This window comes from Squalius cephalus (assembly GCF_949319135.1).
Source record: "Squalius cephalus genome assembly, chromosome: 24".
NCBI classification, from domain to species: domain Eukaryota; kingdom Metazoa; phylum Chordata; class Actinopteri; order Cypriniformes; family Leuciscidae; genus Squalius; species Squalius cephalus.
The window spans coordinates 20721664-20739227 of NC_137145.1; the positions used below are offsets into that span (position 1 = coordinate 20721664).

Below are 17564 nucleotides of genomic sequence, written 5' to 3' on the forward strand. Positions count from 1 at the left end.
AAATTGGATTTGGATTGATGATGTTTCTATTGGGGAACAACACCATGTTGAGAATTATAAAAACACAGGTAAAACACTTTTCTTCATTTTAATGCAAGGTGGAAAGAGTGCTTACCACATCGCTAACCAGAGGAATAGCTTTCTTCTTCCGCAGGTCTGGCATACTGTCAATTCCAAATATTCCACTCCCATTTCTGTGGATATCAACACATTGTGAAAGAGTATTTTCCACACTTAATAATTAATACACAGACAATGAACACGTTAATAAAATTCAACTAACTTCTTATAAATAATTCTATATACTCATAAATAATTCCATAACAAATATTTGAAAAAGTACAATACGTATAGTATCCATAAAACCTAAAGAGAAACTTACCCAGCTTTAACCCAAGCATTTCTGGAAGTATCTCCCTTTTCTTTGCCCTATGGTATCAAAAATACAGTTTAGAAAAACCAATGTGTACAGGGGCAGTCAATAACAAAGATAAAATAAAAACAATAAAACTTGAGCATAACCTAAGATAAATGCAGAGGACACAGGATTGGTTGAGTTTAACCAAAAGGTCTAAGAAAGCAAACCAAAACAAGACAACAAAAAAAATACTTCAAGACTTTAAGTTCCATTGATGGAAATCCTTAAAAATCTGATTCAAATGATTGACATGCAACTCATGAGATCAGAGAAAAAGATGAATGAAAAGCAAAAAATTAAATCAAATTTTAAAGCACACACACTCTCGTATTGCCAGCAGAACATAATTATAGGATGGACAAACACCCTAGTGAAATCCAGACAAACATTTAGCAAACTGTCCCTGTTTCCATCTGAGGTGAACCACTTTTGTAACAGCATGAGCATTCTTCCTCAGATAAATAGACATACAGCTGGATAGCTGAAGTCCCCCAAGGGCATGTGGTATGAAACTGCTTTTAAAAGCAACAATGCAGCAAGACGAAGACCACCATTTCAAATTATCAATAATTTAAAAAGATGGCAAATCACATTAAAGTAAGCAAAACAAAACAGAAGCAAAACACCACATGTAACCATTAAAAGACACAAAACATTGAGTGTTAAAGTCAGACAGAAGATACAGCAAAATCGAATAGAGGGAAGCCTCATACATTTATCATACACTCCAATAAAGAATGTGCATTCAAATAAACTTTGGATGAAAAACAAAGAAAACCGGCGTTAATGAAAAAAGAAAAGAAATAATGACTAAGAATTGACCAAAACATTATTATGACCTGATCATCTTCCCTGCTTCCCTCTGTAAGACAGAGCAGGATAATAAAGAAAAAAGAAAAGAACAGTTGATAAACAGTGTTAAAATTAGGGAAGATTCACAGAAACAGTAGGAAAATTTTATTGATCTTAATTACATTTATAACCAACCAAAAATAAAAGACAGCTTTTTGAGTTCTGAACCACAAAAAAGTACCTTGTTTAAATTCCTCTTCAGAGAAAGTGTTCTTTGAGGCATTGGCAATCCTGGATAGTCTATGCCGATGTCTCTTCTCTTTGAGCACACGTTCAATATTGGCAAGGCACTTCTGGTGGTGAGGGTCCTCAAGGGCAGGTTCATTGTCAAGACTATGCTCCACCTGTTTTGCATTAACATCTGTCTCCAGTGTTCCTGAATTAGTGCCCTCTGGACTTATTTCAGTATTACCGGTGCCAAATGTCATTTGGTGATCATAATACTCAACAGTTCCTGAACTCAGACCCGCATGTTTTGGGCTAAGCTCTGGAATACACTGCAGATTGGAAAGTTTTTGATCTGTTAAAATGTCCTCTACAGTATCTGAGTGGTCTACTGCATAGTATTCAGTTGGAGTATGTGAAGGGGAAATCGTGCTAGGAGTAGATACTAGAGGATCATAGACTTGAGAATTACACCGTTGGTTTAGTAATTCCAGCAAGTCCTTCCCATGGAAAGAGGCTTCGATGCTCTTATGAGGAGATGCACTGAGATCTAAAGTTGCACCATCAGAGTGTACAACAGTGTCTACATTTGACTCACCAGCACTCTCCTCCTCAGGGTCATTGGATTTGCAGGGACTTGAGACTACAGACTTGGTGTCTTCATCTAGACACTGGGGTTCATGCATGTCAAGCTTTGTCAAGGCTCCCTTTAGAGTGGAGTGGAAGGTTATCATGGCTTTATTTATCTTTACAACATCATATCCTAGAGTAGGTGGCTGTGAATCTTCAGTGTCTGTATTTTCAGAGTAATCTGGGTCATATTGATCCTCAGACACACTTGGGCAAACCGCGCCTGGCCACTCTTTTTCCGAATCCATATCACAGAGGCAATGCTCGCAAGAGGAGTGTAGATTTTGGCAACCGTCATCATAGTCTGTCATTCCAACAGTTGAACAACTAAGGCTTCGGGATGGCCCACTACATGATTCATCAGCATATGCATCCATGGTGTGGTATCCAGAACTTCGGGAGTACAGGCAATTTGATGTGCAGTCGCAACTAATGTCACCGACAGTCTGATTCCTAGGATGCCTCCAATCTACAACACTGGATGAACTGGATGGAGAGTCATTATGGTTTCCAAACAGTAGGGATAGGTGTTCAGAGCTGCTTCGTGATGAATGACACGGTGTGCTGCTGGTCTCGCCACCATTGTACCTGTGCCATGTATCTGAGTGTCTAACAGTTTCCAATTCGTCTGCACTGTTCTGGCAGGAGCAATAATCCTCCTCACTCCATCCAGTGTCTCCACTCCATCCTTCTCCACTCACGCTCAACTGCATTTCCGAACGTCTCCAACCACTGTTATGTTGGTCAACCTCCCTAGAATGATAACTTCCATCTTGATCATGACTGTTAGAACTGAGACCTGAGGATAAGGAACTAGTGCTTGTAAACTCTTGCCCATAAACTGGACAATAGCTGGACTTCTTAAATCTGGAAGAGGGGACATTAAAGTTGTCAGAAATCTTAGGATTGATTAACTTGGCTCTTCTAGGCATATCTCGATAATCAGTTTCCATATCCCATCCTGACATGTTAGGTCTGGCTGCTTGTGATCTAACTTCATTCTTCTCCAATTTTCTATGCTTTACTATTGGGCTATTATTTCTACTTTGTGGGACTGCAGCAGCATTCTGCCCATCTGGACTCCTATGATTAGCCACAACTCTTCGAGGTGATGGATGCCCTACAGCACCAACGGAGTACAGCTCCTCAATTTCCAGCAGCACAGCATCTACACAGCAGGACACCTCATCTACGGAGCCACTTACAGATGTTAGGTATTGTCTCAAATCTGATATTTCCTCTTGGATTTTATTTATCCCCTGCAGTTCCTTCAAAATGTGATCCACTATGGTGCTTGAGCCGCCTCCTCTTGTCTTGTCTCTGTCCTTAATTCGGCTTGGTTTATTATCCATGGCACCTCTTCCATCTACACAGCCACTGTCTTCTGCTTGGTCTGTGGGCTCCAATGCAGGAACATTCATTTCCATGATGCATGGGATTGTAATATTCCCATCACTATTACGCCTCCCCTGCCCAATAAATTTACTCTTGGAGGTGTTAGTATGACTTTCAAAACTACGCTGAGTCGAGAGAATACACTCATGAGTACAGGGGTCTCTCTTTATTCCACAGATGAACATGTCATCCTCTATCTCTACAGGAGAGTGCTGGGAGTCATAGGCAGTGTTTTCCCCTGAGCCCTGGAGGAATTTCTGAATCTTCTTGCGTATGCTCCGATTGACCTTAGGACTCTGGGTCCGCTTCTTCCCAAGGTCTCTTTTCTTAGACATTCTTTGCTGTAGTTCGCTCGACCCATTTGTTTCATCTTGCTCATTGGAATGACTCCGTGATAACATCCCTTAGAATCAACTGTACCTCAGGTGCGGACCAGAACCTTGAAACTCTGGTGCATGTGATTACAGAGTTGTTGCATTTCACCAACAGTGCATGAGGATGTGCTTTTCAGTCAAGATCATAACTGAGCTTCAGGCACACCTGACATTTGAGTACAATGACATGAATAGATTAATACAATTTAACAGACATATTTTGCAATGTTATTGAGAGTGTAATGAAATTCATCAGTTAAATATTAGCATGCATGTAAAATAATCAACATTTACTCTTTTGTTCATGGCCATTCAATCTTTTGCACTTCCGCAAAGACACTATTGCTCTGTTCTAAAACCTAATTGTCTACAGATGTACTCCCAATGTACATCTTTTGTACTCCCAAAACGTATGCATCTTAATTGTGCAGCATTCGAACATTGTTTATTTTAGTCAAATTCTAAGGCAATAGGAGTGTTATTTGTGTGGCACAGTTGTACTGCTGCCCATGTAGGCCATTCCAAATCAGTTGGTTGCTCTTGGAAAAGATCTTATGACTCCATATTTCATTATGTACTGTACAGTAAGTAAACAGGTGAGGTGCTGAATGTAGTTTCATAATTTATACTAATGGAGACTTTGATCAAAAGTAATGCTACAGGCAAGGGTCATCCACATCCACCAACTCTCACACTCACCCAAGAAAAAAAGTCACATTACAGATGAAGGGTAAGAGTAAGTATATCTGGATCTCTGCCATGTAGTAAAGTACCACCACAATGGGCAAAACAGATTTTATAACGGAGCTAAATCTCTCTACACTGTTTACGCAGGATGTACATGGCACATAGCAACTCATCAGCTGATACTGTAACACTGGCCTTAGCTTGCTTATAAACCCAGTCATATCATACTACAGTATGACTTTAATATCGTTAAAATGTATTCAATTGAAAGAAAGCACTGCAATGGTCTTGGTCTCAAGGAAACAGCTCAATAAACCATAGAAGGTACAAAGTTTTAAGTGTTTAATCAGTCAATGTGATTGTATGCAAATTCTAATTAATTTTTTTGTTTAAGCATTCTGTTGTAGAAGTCCAGACATTGCCAAACTGGTAGGGCATATTCCACACAGAACACAACATATTATCTTCTTGCCTGTCAGCTCTTCTAACAGTAACTGTTACAGCACAGGGAGGGTGACAGCCCAGCTGTATTCACTGGGCATCATGATTGTTAAGCAGAACCTGCTGGGTCTAATAGCAGCTTCATCCCATTTCCTGCCTGTCAGGACAAAATGTTAGCTAGTCTCGTATACACTAGGCTATTCAGCTTTCGCTTTTTTATTTATTTAGACACTCTTTTACCATATTTAAGGGGGGGGGGGGGGGGGGGGGTATAATCATACAAGGCAGTCATTGAAATTCAGAGACTGTCCTCTGTGTTATTCTCCAAAAGCATTTAATGGCCAACATGATCTTTACTGTGACTCCAACAATGAGCGTTTAGGTTGGCAGCTTTCAAGGGCACATTTTGGCTGCTTGCCATGTGTCTGCAATAGGCTAAAATTAATGTCAGGGACAGTATGTTTTATGATGGATTTTTAACTTTACATTGAATACAGTTACAGGAAATGACATGCTTTCGAATTAAGCCGTTTTAACTATACTAATTAAAATATTACTTAAAGTGCTCAAGTTAAAATTTTACACAATCTATGTGCCCTAGTTTTGCCTTTAACTTTCATGCCACAAGAATACTCTGAATTTCATAAATTTTATTTAAATATTACTATTATAAGTTTAACCTCTGCCCAATATCACCCAACTAATGTGAACTAATTTATGTGACATTCATTCCGCAGATAGCTCAGGTATCAAAATATTTCCTATTCCTGCCTAATTTCCTATTCCAACCAAGAGATAAGATATCGTATATGCCGCAGAATTTCTAATAAGAAACTCTAAACAGTGCAGTGCAGAGATAGTTGCACAGTAAGTAGCTCTCATTACTAGTGCTGTCCCTGATCTACCTAGGCTAAGTTAAGACAATATAATAATTCAGGACTCAACAATAAGAATGACTCAATGCACCAGGCCAGAGTAAAATATTGAGCAAATTCTGCTGACTTCCGGTAATTTAAATAATTTAGCTGACTGACATAGATTAGAATTTGTCAAAACTGAAAGAATATATACCAGTCAAAAGTTTGGAATAATTAAATTATGTTTATTTTTTATTTTTTATTAAACAAGTCTCTTCTGCTCACCAAGGCTGCATTTATTTGATCAAAAATACAGTAAAAACAGTAATACTGTGAAATATTACAATTTAAAATATTCAGAAATCATTATAATATGCTGATTTGGAGCTCAAGAAACATTAGCATTTAATGACAACATTTAAATATAAAAGAAACATCAATGTTATAAAAAGTTGTGCTGCTTAATATTTATGTGGAAACTGTCCTACACTACTATTGGTTTGGTCATAAGGCCAGTGCTGCATCGTCACAAAGTTTATCATTTGCACTTTTTTAAACCTTGCAAATTAAAAAATTCAAGATTTAAGAAGATGCGAAAGAGAACTCAATTTGTTACTCCCGCGGGGTTTGAGAAGTTTTGCGTGAGCAAATATCCAAAGCGTGAGCCCAGAAAGACAGCGCGCAAATACTGAATTGTGTTCTCTTTCACATCATCTTGCCATTGAACAGACAAATTTACACAACATTATGTCAAAATGCCCATATTGGCGAATATCCTTGTGAACATAGTCGGTTATGTCTTAAGTGAACTTAACAGTTGAGAAATAAAACGCATATGTAACAGTATATTGGATCCATGCTTTAGGTCTTGAAACTGACACCAGCCTAATATGCCTGCAGCTGTATGTTTTTAATGTTAATCAAGCAATTTTAAAGTCAAATTTTACATTTTCTATTCAGGGGCGCGGAAAGTAGGGGTGTTGAATGCAATGCCAATTTTTGTTCATTTCCATTTTTAGCATTTAGTAATTTATTTGTAATAAACACTTTAAGTGGGCTATTAAAAACGTATTATTTATATGTTTTAAAAAACATACACGCAGTGTTACGTCATATTTTGACCGTTGCAGTGTGCGTAGAAAGAATTTGTGTCCGTTGCATTATGATTGCAAGCAGTATCAATAATGTAAAAAATGTGATGTGCAGTCAAATGTCCCGGTGTGTGTTTGCTGTTTAAACGAGTGTTCTCACCGATACGCATGTTGTGCTTCGCAGAGTTTTGACAAGTTTTCTAGACTTGATATGGTTTCATATTCAAAAGTGGTCATAATTTGATTATTTGTTCTCAGTTTATTACTGACGATTTACTTGTCTTTAACAATATTTGAAATTTATATGAGTTGGCTAGTAGTTTTTGGTGTCATAACCTTATTTATTAAGGTTACATGGGCCAGAAACAATACAGTAAATAGGGCTATTTTTATATACATATATTTTATTTTATTTTATTTTATTTTTGTTTGTTTTTTGAAGTAGGTCCAGTGAAAATTTTGGCAGGGCAAGTAAAAATGTGAAATTCATACTTTTATTCAGCAAAGAAGTATTTAATTGGTCAAAAGTGACTGTAAAGACATGTATTATGTCTTTACGTTACCAAAAAAATTATATTTCAAATAAATGCTGTTTTGAACTTTCTATTTATCAAAGAATCCTGAAAATGGCCACCAAAATATTAAGCAGCAAATATTTTCACCATTGATAATAAGAAACATTATCAATAATTGAGCACCAATGATAATATTTGATAATAAAACTAGCATATTAGAATGATTTTTGAAGAATCGTGTGGATTCTACTGGAGTAGATTTATTGGCTGATGAAATTCAGCTTTGCATCACAGGAGTAAATTCCATTTTAGCATATATTAAAATTACAAAACAGTTATTTTAAAATTGTGTAATGTCATTCACAATACAATAAATTACCAATATATACATAAATAAATCACTGCCTTACACTTCTGTAATCTGACTTATTTTCCAAGTAACATGGGTTGTTGAGCGCTTTTCAGATTGACTTTAAGTGCTTTAATTTTTATAGTACATTAATTTTTAATATATTTTTAATTAGGTGTTATAAGTAATAGTACTTCTAATACTTTCTATTACTCCTGGTGTTTGGTGTCTGCGATCACTTTTTTTAAAGGCATAAACAAGCTGAGAACTTATCAGACCAAACTACACAGTTAACAATAAAGCATTCACTTACTATTACAATAAACATTCAACCTTAATAAATTCAACATATTCAGGTGAACCTCATGAACAAGTGATCAGGACTTATTTCACCCCAAGATGAAAATAAAAAGGTTCTAAAAATAGTATTTCGGGTAAAATATAACCTCAACACTTCTTGACAATTTTCATAAAATTCACCCTTACTAATCTTCATCAGCACAAGACCCAAAAAACTACTCAGAAAAAAGTACAAAACTTACCTCACAGGAGAAAAAAAGACAAAAATCAAGTTTCACTTTGAGTATTCCAGAACACCCAAACCACCTGCAAATAAAAATGCCTCCGGATTTCAAATTGTTGACCTAATCAACACTCCTGCACTTCAAGGATTTATCCATTCGGCTGCTCTGGCAATCCAACACATCTCGAACAAAAAAGCAGACACAAACTGACATCTGCACAGTTGAGCGGATTCCAGTCTAGGCTAGTGTGATAGTCACAGTGGAGCATCTCTCCCTCAAACAACCTCCTCACTCACTCTCCCTCACTCGCTCTCTTTCTCGGTGTCCTCTGGCGATGTATTCCAACACAAAGCTAATCTGGAATTGTCAAAATGCCAGCATTCCATCTCTCCTCTTTTGTCGCTATTGCCTCCTATTAAACATTTGAACGTTACAGTGCACTTTGGTTTTTTAGGAATATTGTACAGACAATTAATAAAATAACAGAAATGTTATATTACTGCTCAAAAATCCTCCATAAATATGGGATGATGTGGTACAACATAATGTTAATTAAAAAATAAAACCAATGACAATAAACAACAATTCGGTAAAACGCTAAAGACCAATCAGGGGATTAGCTAAATCGTATTACACTGTTAAAGCAGAGAGGTGTGTAAATCCAGTCTTAACAGTCTTATCGGTGTTTGATTTATGGCTGTAAGGAGGCATATAAGAGGCTGTTTTACAGCTAAATCTCCTTTAATGCAGATGTTTATAAGAATAAGCTTATCTCGAATAATTCCCTATGTCCTTCACAGCAAAAATAATTTATGTGACTATGTGCTAAACCACACCCATTGTCTCCACTGTATTAAATTAGCAGCTTTTACATAAGCATTCACAATAAGTCGCAAGCAGCAATCACTATAATGGAGCCTCAATCAAGAGTGCCGTATGTGAAACCACTTAATTAACATGAGAGGCGCGTTATCGGAATAAATTACTACACCTTTACAAATTCATAGTCCTATAGACATTATACATAAAAGTAGACATATTCTGTCACATAAAATCAAAAGCAGGCACTTTTCATCCAAAGTATTAAGAGTGAATCTGATGTGACACTAATAATTCTGACTTGAGGTGATCAAGCCACAAAAGCGCCTTGCGATCTTAATTTATTTCTAGTGGCTCACACACTCAATTTTGTGTGCGGTCAAATGAAAGAAACAAGGGGGACAACAGCATAGCTAATTACTGACTGTCAAGATGAGAGAGAAAGAGAAAGAAAAAGAAAGGGAGAGAGAGAGAGAGAGAGAGAGAGAGAGAGAGAGAAAGAAATGGGGCAAACAGGCTATCTAGCTATACATCTTTATAGAACAAACAACAGAACAAGGGGAAAAAACTAAATATAATGATGGAATACAATGCTTTAAAATGTAAGTAATCTTAAATACACTACATAGTTACATAGATTGTAAAATATATAGTACATAATTGCCAGTAAAAAGCCAATAATTATTTTAATGTAAAGGAAAATAACAATAAAAGGAATAATTATAAAATTATTAATTATTACAAATAAATTATAGAACATTTACAATTAATATTTTTAAATACAGCAATGATCATTTAAGCATGTGCTATTAAATTATTATTTTTATACACACCCACTATACACTCCACTGCATATGCCTTTACTCCATATTTAACATAATATATTCCACCACTTTTGATAATTAGACATGACCAATAGCCCTGTACTTCACTTTGTGGACTTCCCAGAGTCAATTCCCCAATTTATTTTAACTAGTCATTAAATACCTTTCAAGACACACACACAGACACACACACAGACACACACACAGACACACACACAGACACACACACAGACACACACACAGACACACAAACACACACACACACGCACACACACACACACACACACACACACACACACACACACACACACACACACACACACACACACACACACACACACTATCTCTAGCTCCCTGCTTCTCTATGCTTAATTACTCTGAGACTTTATCAGAGGCATCAGACAGCAACTCTTCAGAGCCTGACCTTGGCCCTTGCAGATTAAGGCTGTGAGGTCTAGGCTAGTAGGAACCCAGCATGCCTTTCCTAGCTGATACAGTACAATAGTGGACTACCACTTTTGCAATGATGAATTTACTATGCCCCAAGTTTCGACCAACCAAACAATGAAATGCAAATAAATATTTCTAAAAAGTCTCAATGTAAATCTTTCAAGTTTAAATCTTGTATGGTAAAACTCAACCAATCCAAAACAGATGTTCATGAATGAGCTGATAGGGGCTTTTCAATTCATACTTACCTACTAGAAAATAATAAAGGTAAGTAGATTCAATTCAAGAGGTAATTTTATAACAGATTGATAAGATTCTGGTAACTTGTGCAGGTTTATAGGAAAAAAAGATATGTGGTAGTGTTTGATCTAAAGTGTGAAACTGGATCAACTGAAGGAGGAGTGACAAAGGAGATGGAGGGTATGAGCTCCCTACTATACCTCCTTAAGCTGAACTCTCACTTTGTTGATTGCCTTAAGCCAGCGTACTCTGGATTGAGAGAACGGCAAAGGTGATCCATCATCCCTGAAGCTAGACAAATAAAACATCTTATGAAATTGAATTCATGCTATTGAAAACATTTATTATAACAAATGTGTACTGTAAGCTCACTGTAAGCCAGTACAATATCTGTACCTTTTGAGAGTCTTTTCAGGCATTTTGTCCACTTGAGAAACCCCTTCATTTTTAATGGTGCTGCTTATACCCTTTCCATTTTCTTGGGAGGATTTCAATCCCTCATCTTCCCCCCAGGAACTATGTGCATTGGTAGGGTGATGCCCATTTCTGGATGGCCGATAGCCGGTGCTGTGGTAGGAATGGTAGGACTCCTCTAACTCTGAACAGGCAGCACTCTCCTGACCAGTCTCACTAAGCTGAGAACTAGCTTGACTAAGATTGCCTGAAGATCCAAAACGACTAGAGTCCACAGGGCTAGAGTTGTAAAGAAAGAAAGAAAGAAAGAAAAAAAGATTAGTAACAAGTGAGTTACAGTCACTGAGACTGTGAACTACATTCACTGCATAAGTAGGTCTAAAATTCCAATTAAGAAACACAATAAAAGCAACACACAGCTAATGGCAAAACACATTTACAAAGAACCAAAGCACAGTTATAAAAGTCACATTGCACTGAGAAGAAACAATCACATGTAGGGAAAGACACCATCTTCATAAACTAAAGCTAAAACTAAAGTCAGTGGGTGTGTTTACATGCACATTAATATTCTTAGTCTGCATTTTCTGATAATGATGAGCCCTTAGAGTATCTTATTGTTTAGAATAAACAAAAATATATGTATATTTTTGTGTGTAATACATTTCAAATTGTAAAAGTAAAAACTACATAAGAAATTACTAAACTACATAAGAAATAAACATTTATATATTTATATATGTTAGCCTTGCAAGAATTATGACTGTGCATGTAAACTTATTGCAACATAAATGGTTTATGAAACCATTTAGTATGCTGCTACTAGCCTTTTTGGAATCAAAAGGTCCTTCTTTTCCTGCTGTAATCCTGAAGAGACATCTGTAGAAGGTTGGGTCTGGATATGGATTTCTAATTCTTTTTGTGGAGGTGGATCGGGTGTGGAAGCACTGAGTTGGGGTTTATCTGTGTCATTTTCTGGGACAACAAATTCTGTCTTTTGGACTTCAGAATTTGCAACAATTTCTTGTTTAATGTCAACAGGGTGTTTGATTTCACCATTTTCTTCCTTTGAGATAAAATTGTTATGCCCTATTTTAGCAGTTGTACTATCTTCAATATGTAGTTTATTCTCCTGAGCTTTAGGCTGGGTTGTAACAATTGGAGGTGTTTGTTGCTTAGGAGGTTCTGGAGTTTCTTTCTGCCATGGAAAACCAAATTTTGTTCCAAATAAAGATGTTGACGTTTCTTCTTTTGATATCACAGTCTTCTCCTCTTGAAACAGCCCTGCTGAAATTGACTTAAATCCAGAAAGAAACTTGCCACCTTCTGTGTTTGATATTGAGGGTGGTGAAGAAAAGAAAGATCCAAAAGACTTTCCAGCATCTGCAGCTCCAGCCATGAAACCGAACTTAGGTGGTGTTAAATCTGGCATGCCAAATGTGGACTGAGAAGGTTCTGATGATGGAGGGTGTTGAGCTATTTTTGAGCTACCGTCTACTGCGGGTACTGATTTATCTGTAATCTTTGCTTCAGGTTCAGAAACAATGACAATGTTTTTCTCATGTATTACTTCACCTTCAGTAGGCTCCTTAACAACTGTTTCAGCTGGATGACAGCTGGAAGCTGATGTGGGATCTTCAGTTGCAACTGTTAAATTACTGAAAGTATCATCAGCAGGCATTTCTTTGACAGGTAAAATGATTTCTACTTTACCAGACAATGTAACATCCCCAGGAGATGATGGTGAATCGTTATGTGCACTCTGATCTTGGACTGACTGAAGTAGAGTAGAGGTAACAGATTGTGTTGTGTCAGCTGCTTTGGGTGCTTCTGGTGATTTAAACATATTGAAAAGGTCAGTTTTTATGGACTCAGTGGGTAAGCTACTTGGAAGGCCAAAGAATGAGGTTCTTTGTGTGGTAGTGTTTGGGTGTGGTTGTGAGAAGAGACCACCTGATGAATTTGTTGCTGAACTGGCACCAGTGAACAGTTTAGACATAAAGCCACTAACAGCGTCAGCTGATGAGTCTATGACAGATTTCTGTGGCTCAGGATGTTTAGGAAGTCCCTCAGAGCCACTGGGCTCGGTTGAATCACTCTGTTTTATATGTTGAGTTTGACCATCTGTAGTCTGAATTTCTGTTTTTGTACTCTGCTCTGAGTTTGAATCAATATCCTTTGATAAAGCATCTCCAGGCACACTAGACTTTTTTAGGGTAACATCTAGATTACACCCTTCAACAACTATTGTCTCAACAATGGGATCTGATCTTTTTTCAGTGATATCAGCAGAGACTGAAGCCATTGAGGCTGCTTTTTCTTCACCGGCCAAGGGTATAGAGTGCTTGGAATCATCCTGGGGTCCTGATTTCTTTTCCTCCATGGAGCTCAAATTTGACAGGCCAAAGCCCACAGTCTTTGATTTATTATCCTCAGTGGCACCCCCATGAGAGAATAATGATGCAGCTTTCAACAGCCCCTCAGTCTCAGATGGTTTTGATGTTGGTCCAGTTTGACTAGGTGAAGGTGTTGAACTAGGACCACTGAACATGGAAAGAAGACCTTTTCCAGGAGCATCCTTAGAAGCAACTCCAGATAGAATACCTCCAAATAGTGAAGAAGACTGAGGAGTGGCCTGTTGTGGACTTGATCCACCAAACACAGAAAATAAACCTTTTCCTGGCAACTCATTAAAGGCAGAAGCACCTGGACTATTACTCTCAACTTTATGCCCTGCATTGACTGTACTGGGCTGTGAAATTGGTCCAGAAAACATAGAAAATAAATTCTTGCCAGGAATTTCCATTGATCCTGAGGCACCAGGGAAAATCCCACCAAGTATAGATCCGGTCTGAGAAGGAGCATTTTGAGAACCTGACCCAGAAAACATTGACAACAAGCCTGAGGATGCTCCATCTTTTGGTGGTACTACACCCTGAGAAGAAGAATCCTCCTGGTGTGCTGGTGACTTGTTTGATTCAGAAGATGCCAAACTACCATCAATAGCTGTCAAAACCTCTTGTGGGGCTTTTGGTGCTGATACAGTTGGATCACAGCTTGGTGTCTCACTTGGCTGAAGTGTAGCCCCACTGAACTTTGACAAAAGACCTTTACCAGGGGATTCATTTGAGAGTAGCCCACTTAGAAGTGAGGAAGGATGAGAAGAGCCTGGCAATGTATTTTGTCCAGTGATGATAGTAGGGAAGTCTTTACCTTGTGGTTCCTTTGACTCTTTACTATCAAGAGAAATTGAACTTGACACGGAATTTGGTTCCTGAGGGCTAGGTCCACTAGACAAGGAGGGTATTTCATTTACTGATTGCTCTTTACATGGCATATTAGGTGGGACAACAGACTCAGGAGTTAAGCCTCCCTGTACAGCTGTTGGGTGGCTGATTGTTCCAGAACTTGCAAGTAAACCCGTTGCTGGACTGTCATTAGGTGGTTCCTTCGTAAGAGATGCACCTGTTGCAGGAGAAGAGACAGATTGTGGTGGAGTTTTTTGAGAGTTAGACCCTTCCAACAAAGTAGTATGTTTAACTTTCTGCTCATTAGTAGGGACTGGAACTCTGGTGGGTGGTGGTTGTGCTCCAAACATAGAGAATAGGCCTTTTGCTGGACTCTCATTAGAGCTTGATGATCCACCTAATATACCACCCAAAATTGATCCTGACTGCTGTGAAGGTTGTTGCCCTGAACCACCAAACATAGAAAATATACTTTTACCCAGGGGCTCTTTTGATTGTCCGTTCCCTTGGGGTGCAGACTGAGTGGTAGAGTGGAGATTAGGGCCACTGAACATAGATAGCAGTCCTGTTACTGGTGTATCTTTTGGTGGGTCAGCTCCAGATACAGGTGAATTCTGCTGAGTGCTAGAACCACTAATCATAGAGAGTAATCCCATGGCTGATGTTTCCTTTGGAGGGACAGTTCCTGGTGTTTGTTTTTGATTAGAAGAACCCAGTTGTGTTGAAGACTGTTGTGTACTAGTGCCACTGAACACAGAAAATAAATTCAGACCCTGAGTCTCTTTCGGAGGAGCAGATCCTGGTGTTTGAGTTTGACTCGTGGATCCAGATTGTGGTGAAGTCTGTTGAATGCTGGAACCTCCAAATAAAGTCAGGATGTTTTTGCCTGGTGGCTCTTTTGCAGATGCACCATCCATAGATTCTTGATAAGAGGCAGATCCAGTTTGAAATGGAGTTTGTTGCTGACTTGAACCACCAAATATGGACAGCAGCCCTTTGCCTTCCTCTTTAGAGGCTGTGGTCCCCGAGAACATATCCCCAACAGAGAAACCAAATAACCCACCAGACTGCTTGGAGGGGGCATCTGGTTTTGTCTCCCCAGTTGGTGGCATAGTTTGAGATCTCCCTGGTGTTGGTACCTTGTTAGCATCGGCAGAAAATATCTGAGATCCGGAGACACTCCTTTTTTGAAATGACTGTGATACACTAGGCAATTCTGACTGACGATCTTGTCCACAGGTACTTACTGTTTGTTGTTTCTGAATTCCTTTAGGCACTGTTGTTGTTGTTGTTGTTGTTGTTTGGCGGAAGTCTTTGTTTACATCGTTTATCATAGAAGTTGGTTGCAGTTGTGAGGGAGAATGTTGCAGATTTGTCTTTGATAGTGTGGGAGAGGGACTTTCTATGTTGAAAAAATCACCTATTGACCCAAACAGGCTAGACATTCCAGTTTTGCCTTGGTTTGCGGTTGAATCTTTTATGCCAACAGAAACAGATCCATCTTTCTCTGGTTGTCTAGATACTGGCTGAGTAGATTTAGAGGGCTCTGACTTTACTTCCTCCATTCCCACTGTTGTCTTGAAAAAGTTTAAAAACCCACCCAACTGCTCAGATGGCTTCCCACCATGTGTATCTCCTGGCTGAGAAACATCTGGAGAGGCAGATTTGGAGGTTACACTTGAGCAGTCTCTTGAAGTTGTAGTTGTAGAACCAATGGATGTTAAAGGAACAGAGGACTGTTGTGACATTGTGGCTTGTCTAGCCAGTTTGGGTTTCTGAGATGAGCTTAAAGTGGATGCACCTTGAGGAGTTGTGGAAGCTGGTGACTGTGTTGGAGATGTTAGTGAAACTCCAGATGTTGTTGAAATTGGTTTGGATGCCAACTGATTTGTACTCTCTGACTGAGTTGTTCCACAAGAGGAGTCATCCTTTATGATCTTTGATTTAAGACTCTGAAAACCTGTTGAGATAATGTTTTTGGCTTGCTGATCAATAAGTCGAGTTTCAGGGGCTTTAATAAATTCGCTTTGAATTTGTCCTGTGTATGGAACATCTTTGGCAGGAGGTGATCTTGAGGCAGTTGTGTTTTTGGTCGATTCTGAATCTGAGCTTTTGCCAACAATTGAGGATAGAAATGACGATATTTTCTTAATGGATCGATCTGGCTGCTCCACTCCAGGCTGTACTCTCTTTCTCCACTCTTCTTCTGAAACATCATCTACATGCTTTACTTGTACTCCAGTGGATGAACGGCGTCTCTGTTGAGGCTGGTAGCAGCTATAGACACCTGGGGTAGGTGAATTTGTAGTTGGGGTAGCACCAAATGAAATAGAAACCTTCTGGGATAGCAGTTCTTTCATTCCTCTGCTGTTGAGATTTGTACTATTGTGGTTGGCACCATAAAATGAGAGGTCAACAGCTTCCTGAGAAGGATCCCAGTAACAATAATTGTTCTGGAGCTGTTGTTTTGTATCTATCTTAACCTTGTTGAATTGATAATTGGAAAAATCCAGAGCTTGCTGTCTTTGACGAAGAATGGAATCCTCAAACATCTGAGAGAAACACTCTAGATTCAGATTCATGATTTGGTTACCTTTTCTATAGGCTGCTGACAAGTCAAGAGGTACAGTAAGAAGTTCAGTTTCATTTTGGTCTTGCCCTGGAATCCAGAGGAGCTCATCTTCATTGTAGAGAGGAATCTTAAAACCACAAACTTTAACCATCTCATTATACAACCAGGCACTAGGATAGAAGTCCCCTTTATTTCCCCACTCTTGTTCTGGGGCACATGCATAGACATAATGCCCAGACTCGTCTGTCAGTAGGGCGTAAATATACTCATAATCAGTGTAGACAAAATATCCACAATCTCCATCATCTGCAGGCCACCACATCCCTTGGTCCAAAAGTGAAAGCCATTGCTGATACCACTCTGACTCCTCAAGATAAACATGTTCCTCCACATCAATGTTGCTTGTTGAAGAGTAGTTCCAATGATTTGGTGATGTAGCTACATTAACATAGCTTCCATTATTCCCAGGTTGACTGAAAATGTCTGATGTGCCTTGATAGATATACTGTCCATTAGCGGAGTAAGAAAGATGTGGAGGGGTTTCCTCATAATATCCCTCATGATATGAAACACTGTTTAGACTGTAACAACTTTCTGCACTAAACGAGTGCCACTTGCCTAATTTAGCATTATTTTTCATGCTCAAATTCAATACACCAAACTCTTGGCTACTAATCACATCCAAACTGTTATGGCTAT

The 17564-nt window shown here is 38.6% G+C and overlaps 1 protein-coding gene across 1 annotated transcript in view; it reads right to left on the reverse strand.

Annotated features, from left to right (window-relative positions):
- unc13bb (unc-13 homolog Bb (C. elegans)) overlaps positions 1–17564 on the reverse strand; it is a 93341-nt gene that overhangs the window by 34440 nt on the left and 41337 nt on the right. Inside the window, exons 9-12 of the mRNA XM_079860525.1 lie at positions 11028–11324; positions 10832–10922; positions 383–429; positions 116–194 (exon numbers count right to left, since the gene is read on the reverse strand). Of these exons, the coding sequence (XP_079716651.1) occupies positions 116–194; positions 383–429; positions 10832–10922; positions 11028–11324 (514 nt within the window). The remainder of the gene's footprint in view (positions 1–115; positions 195–382; positions 430–10831; positions 10923–11027; positions 11325–17564) is intronic.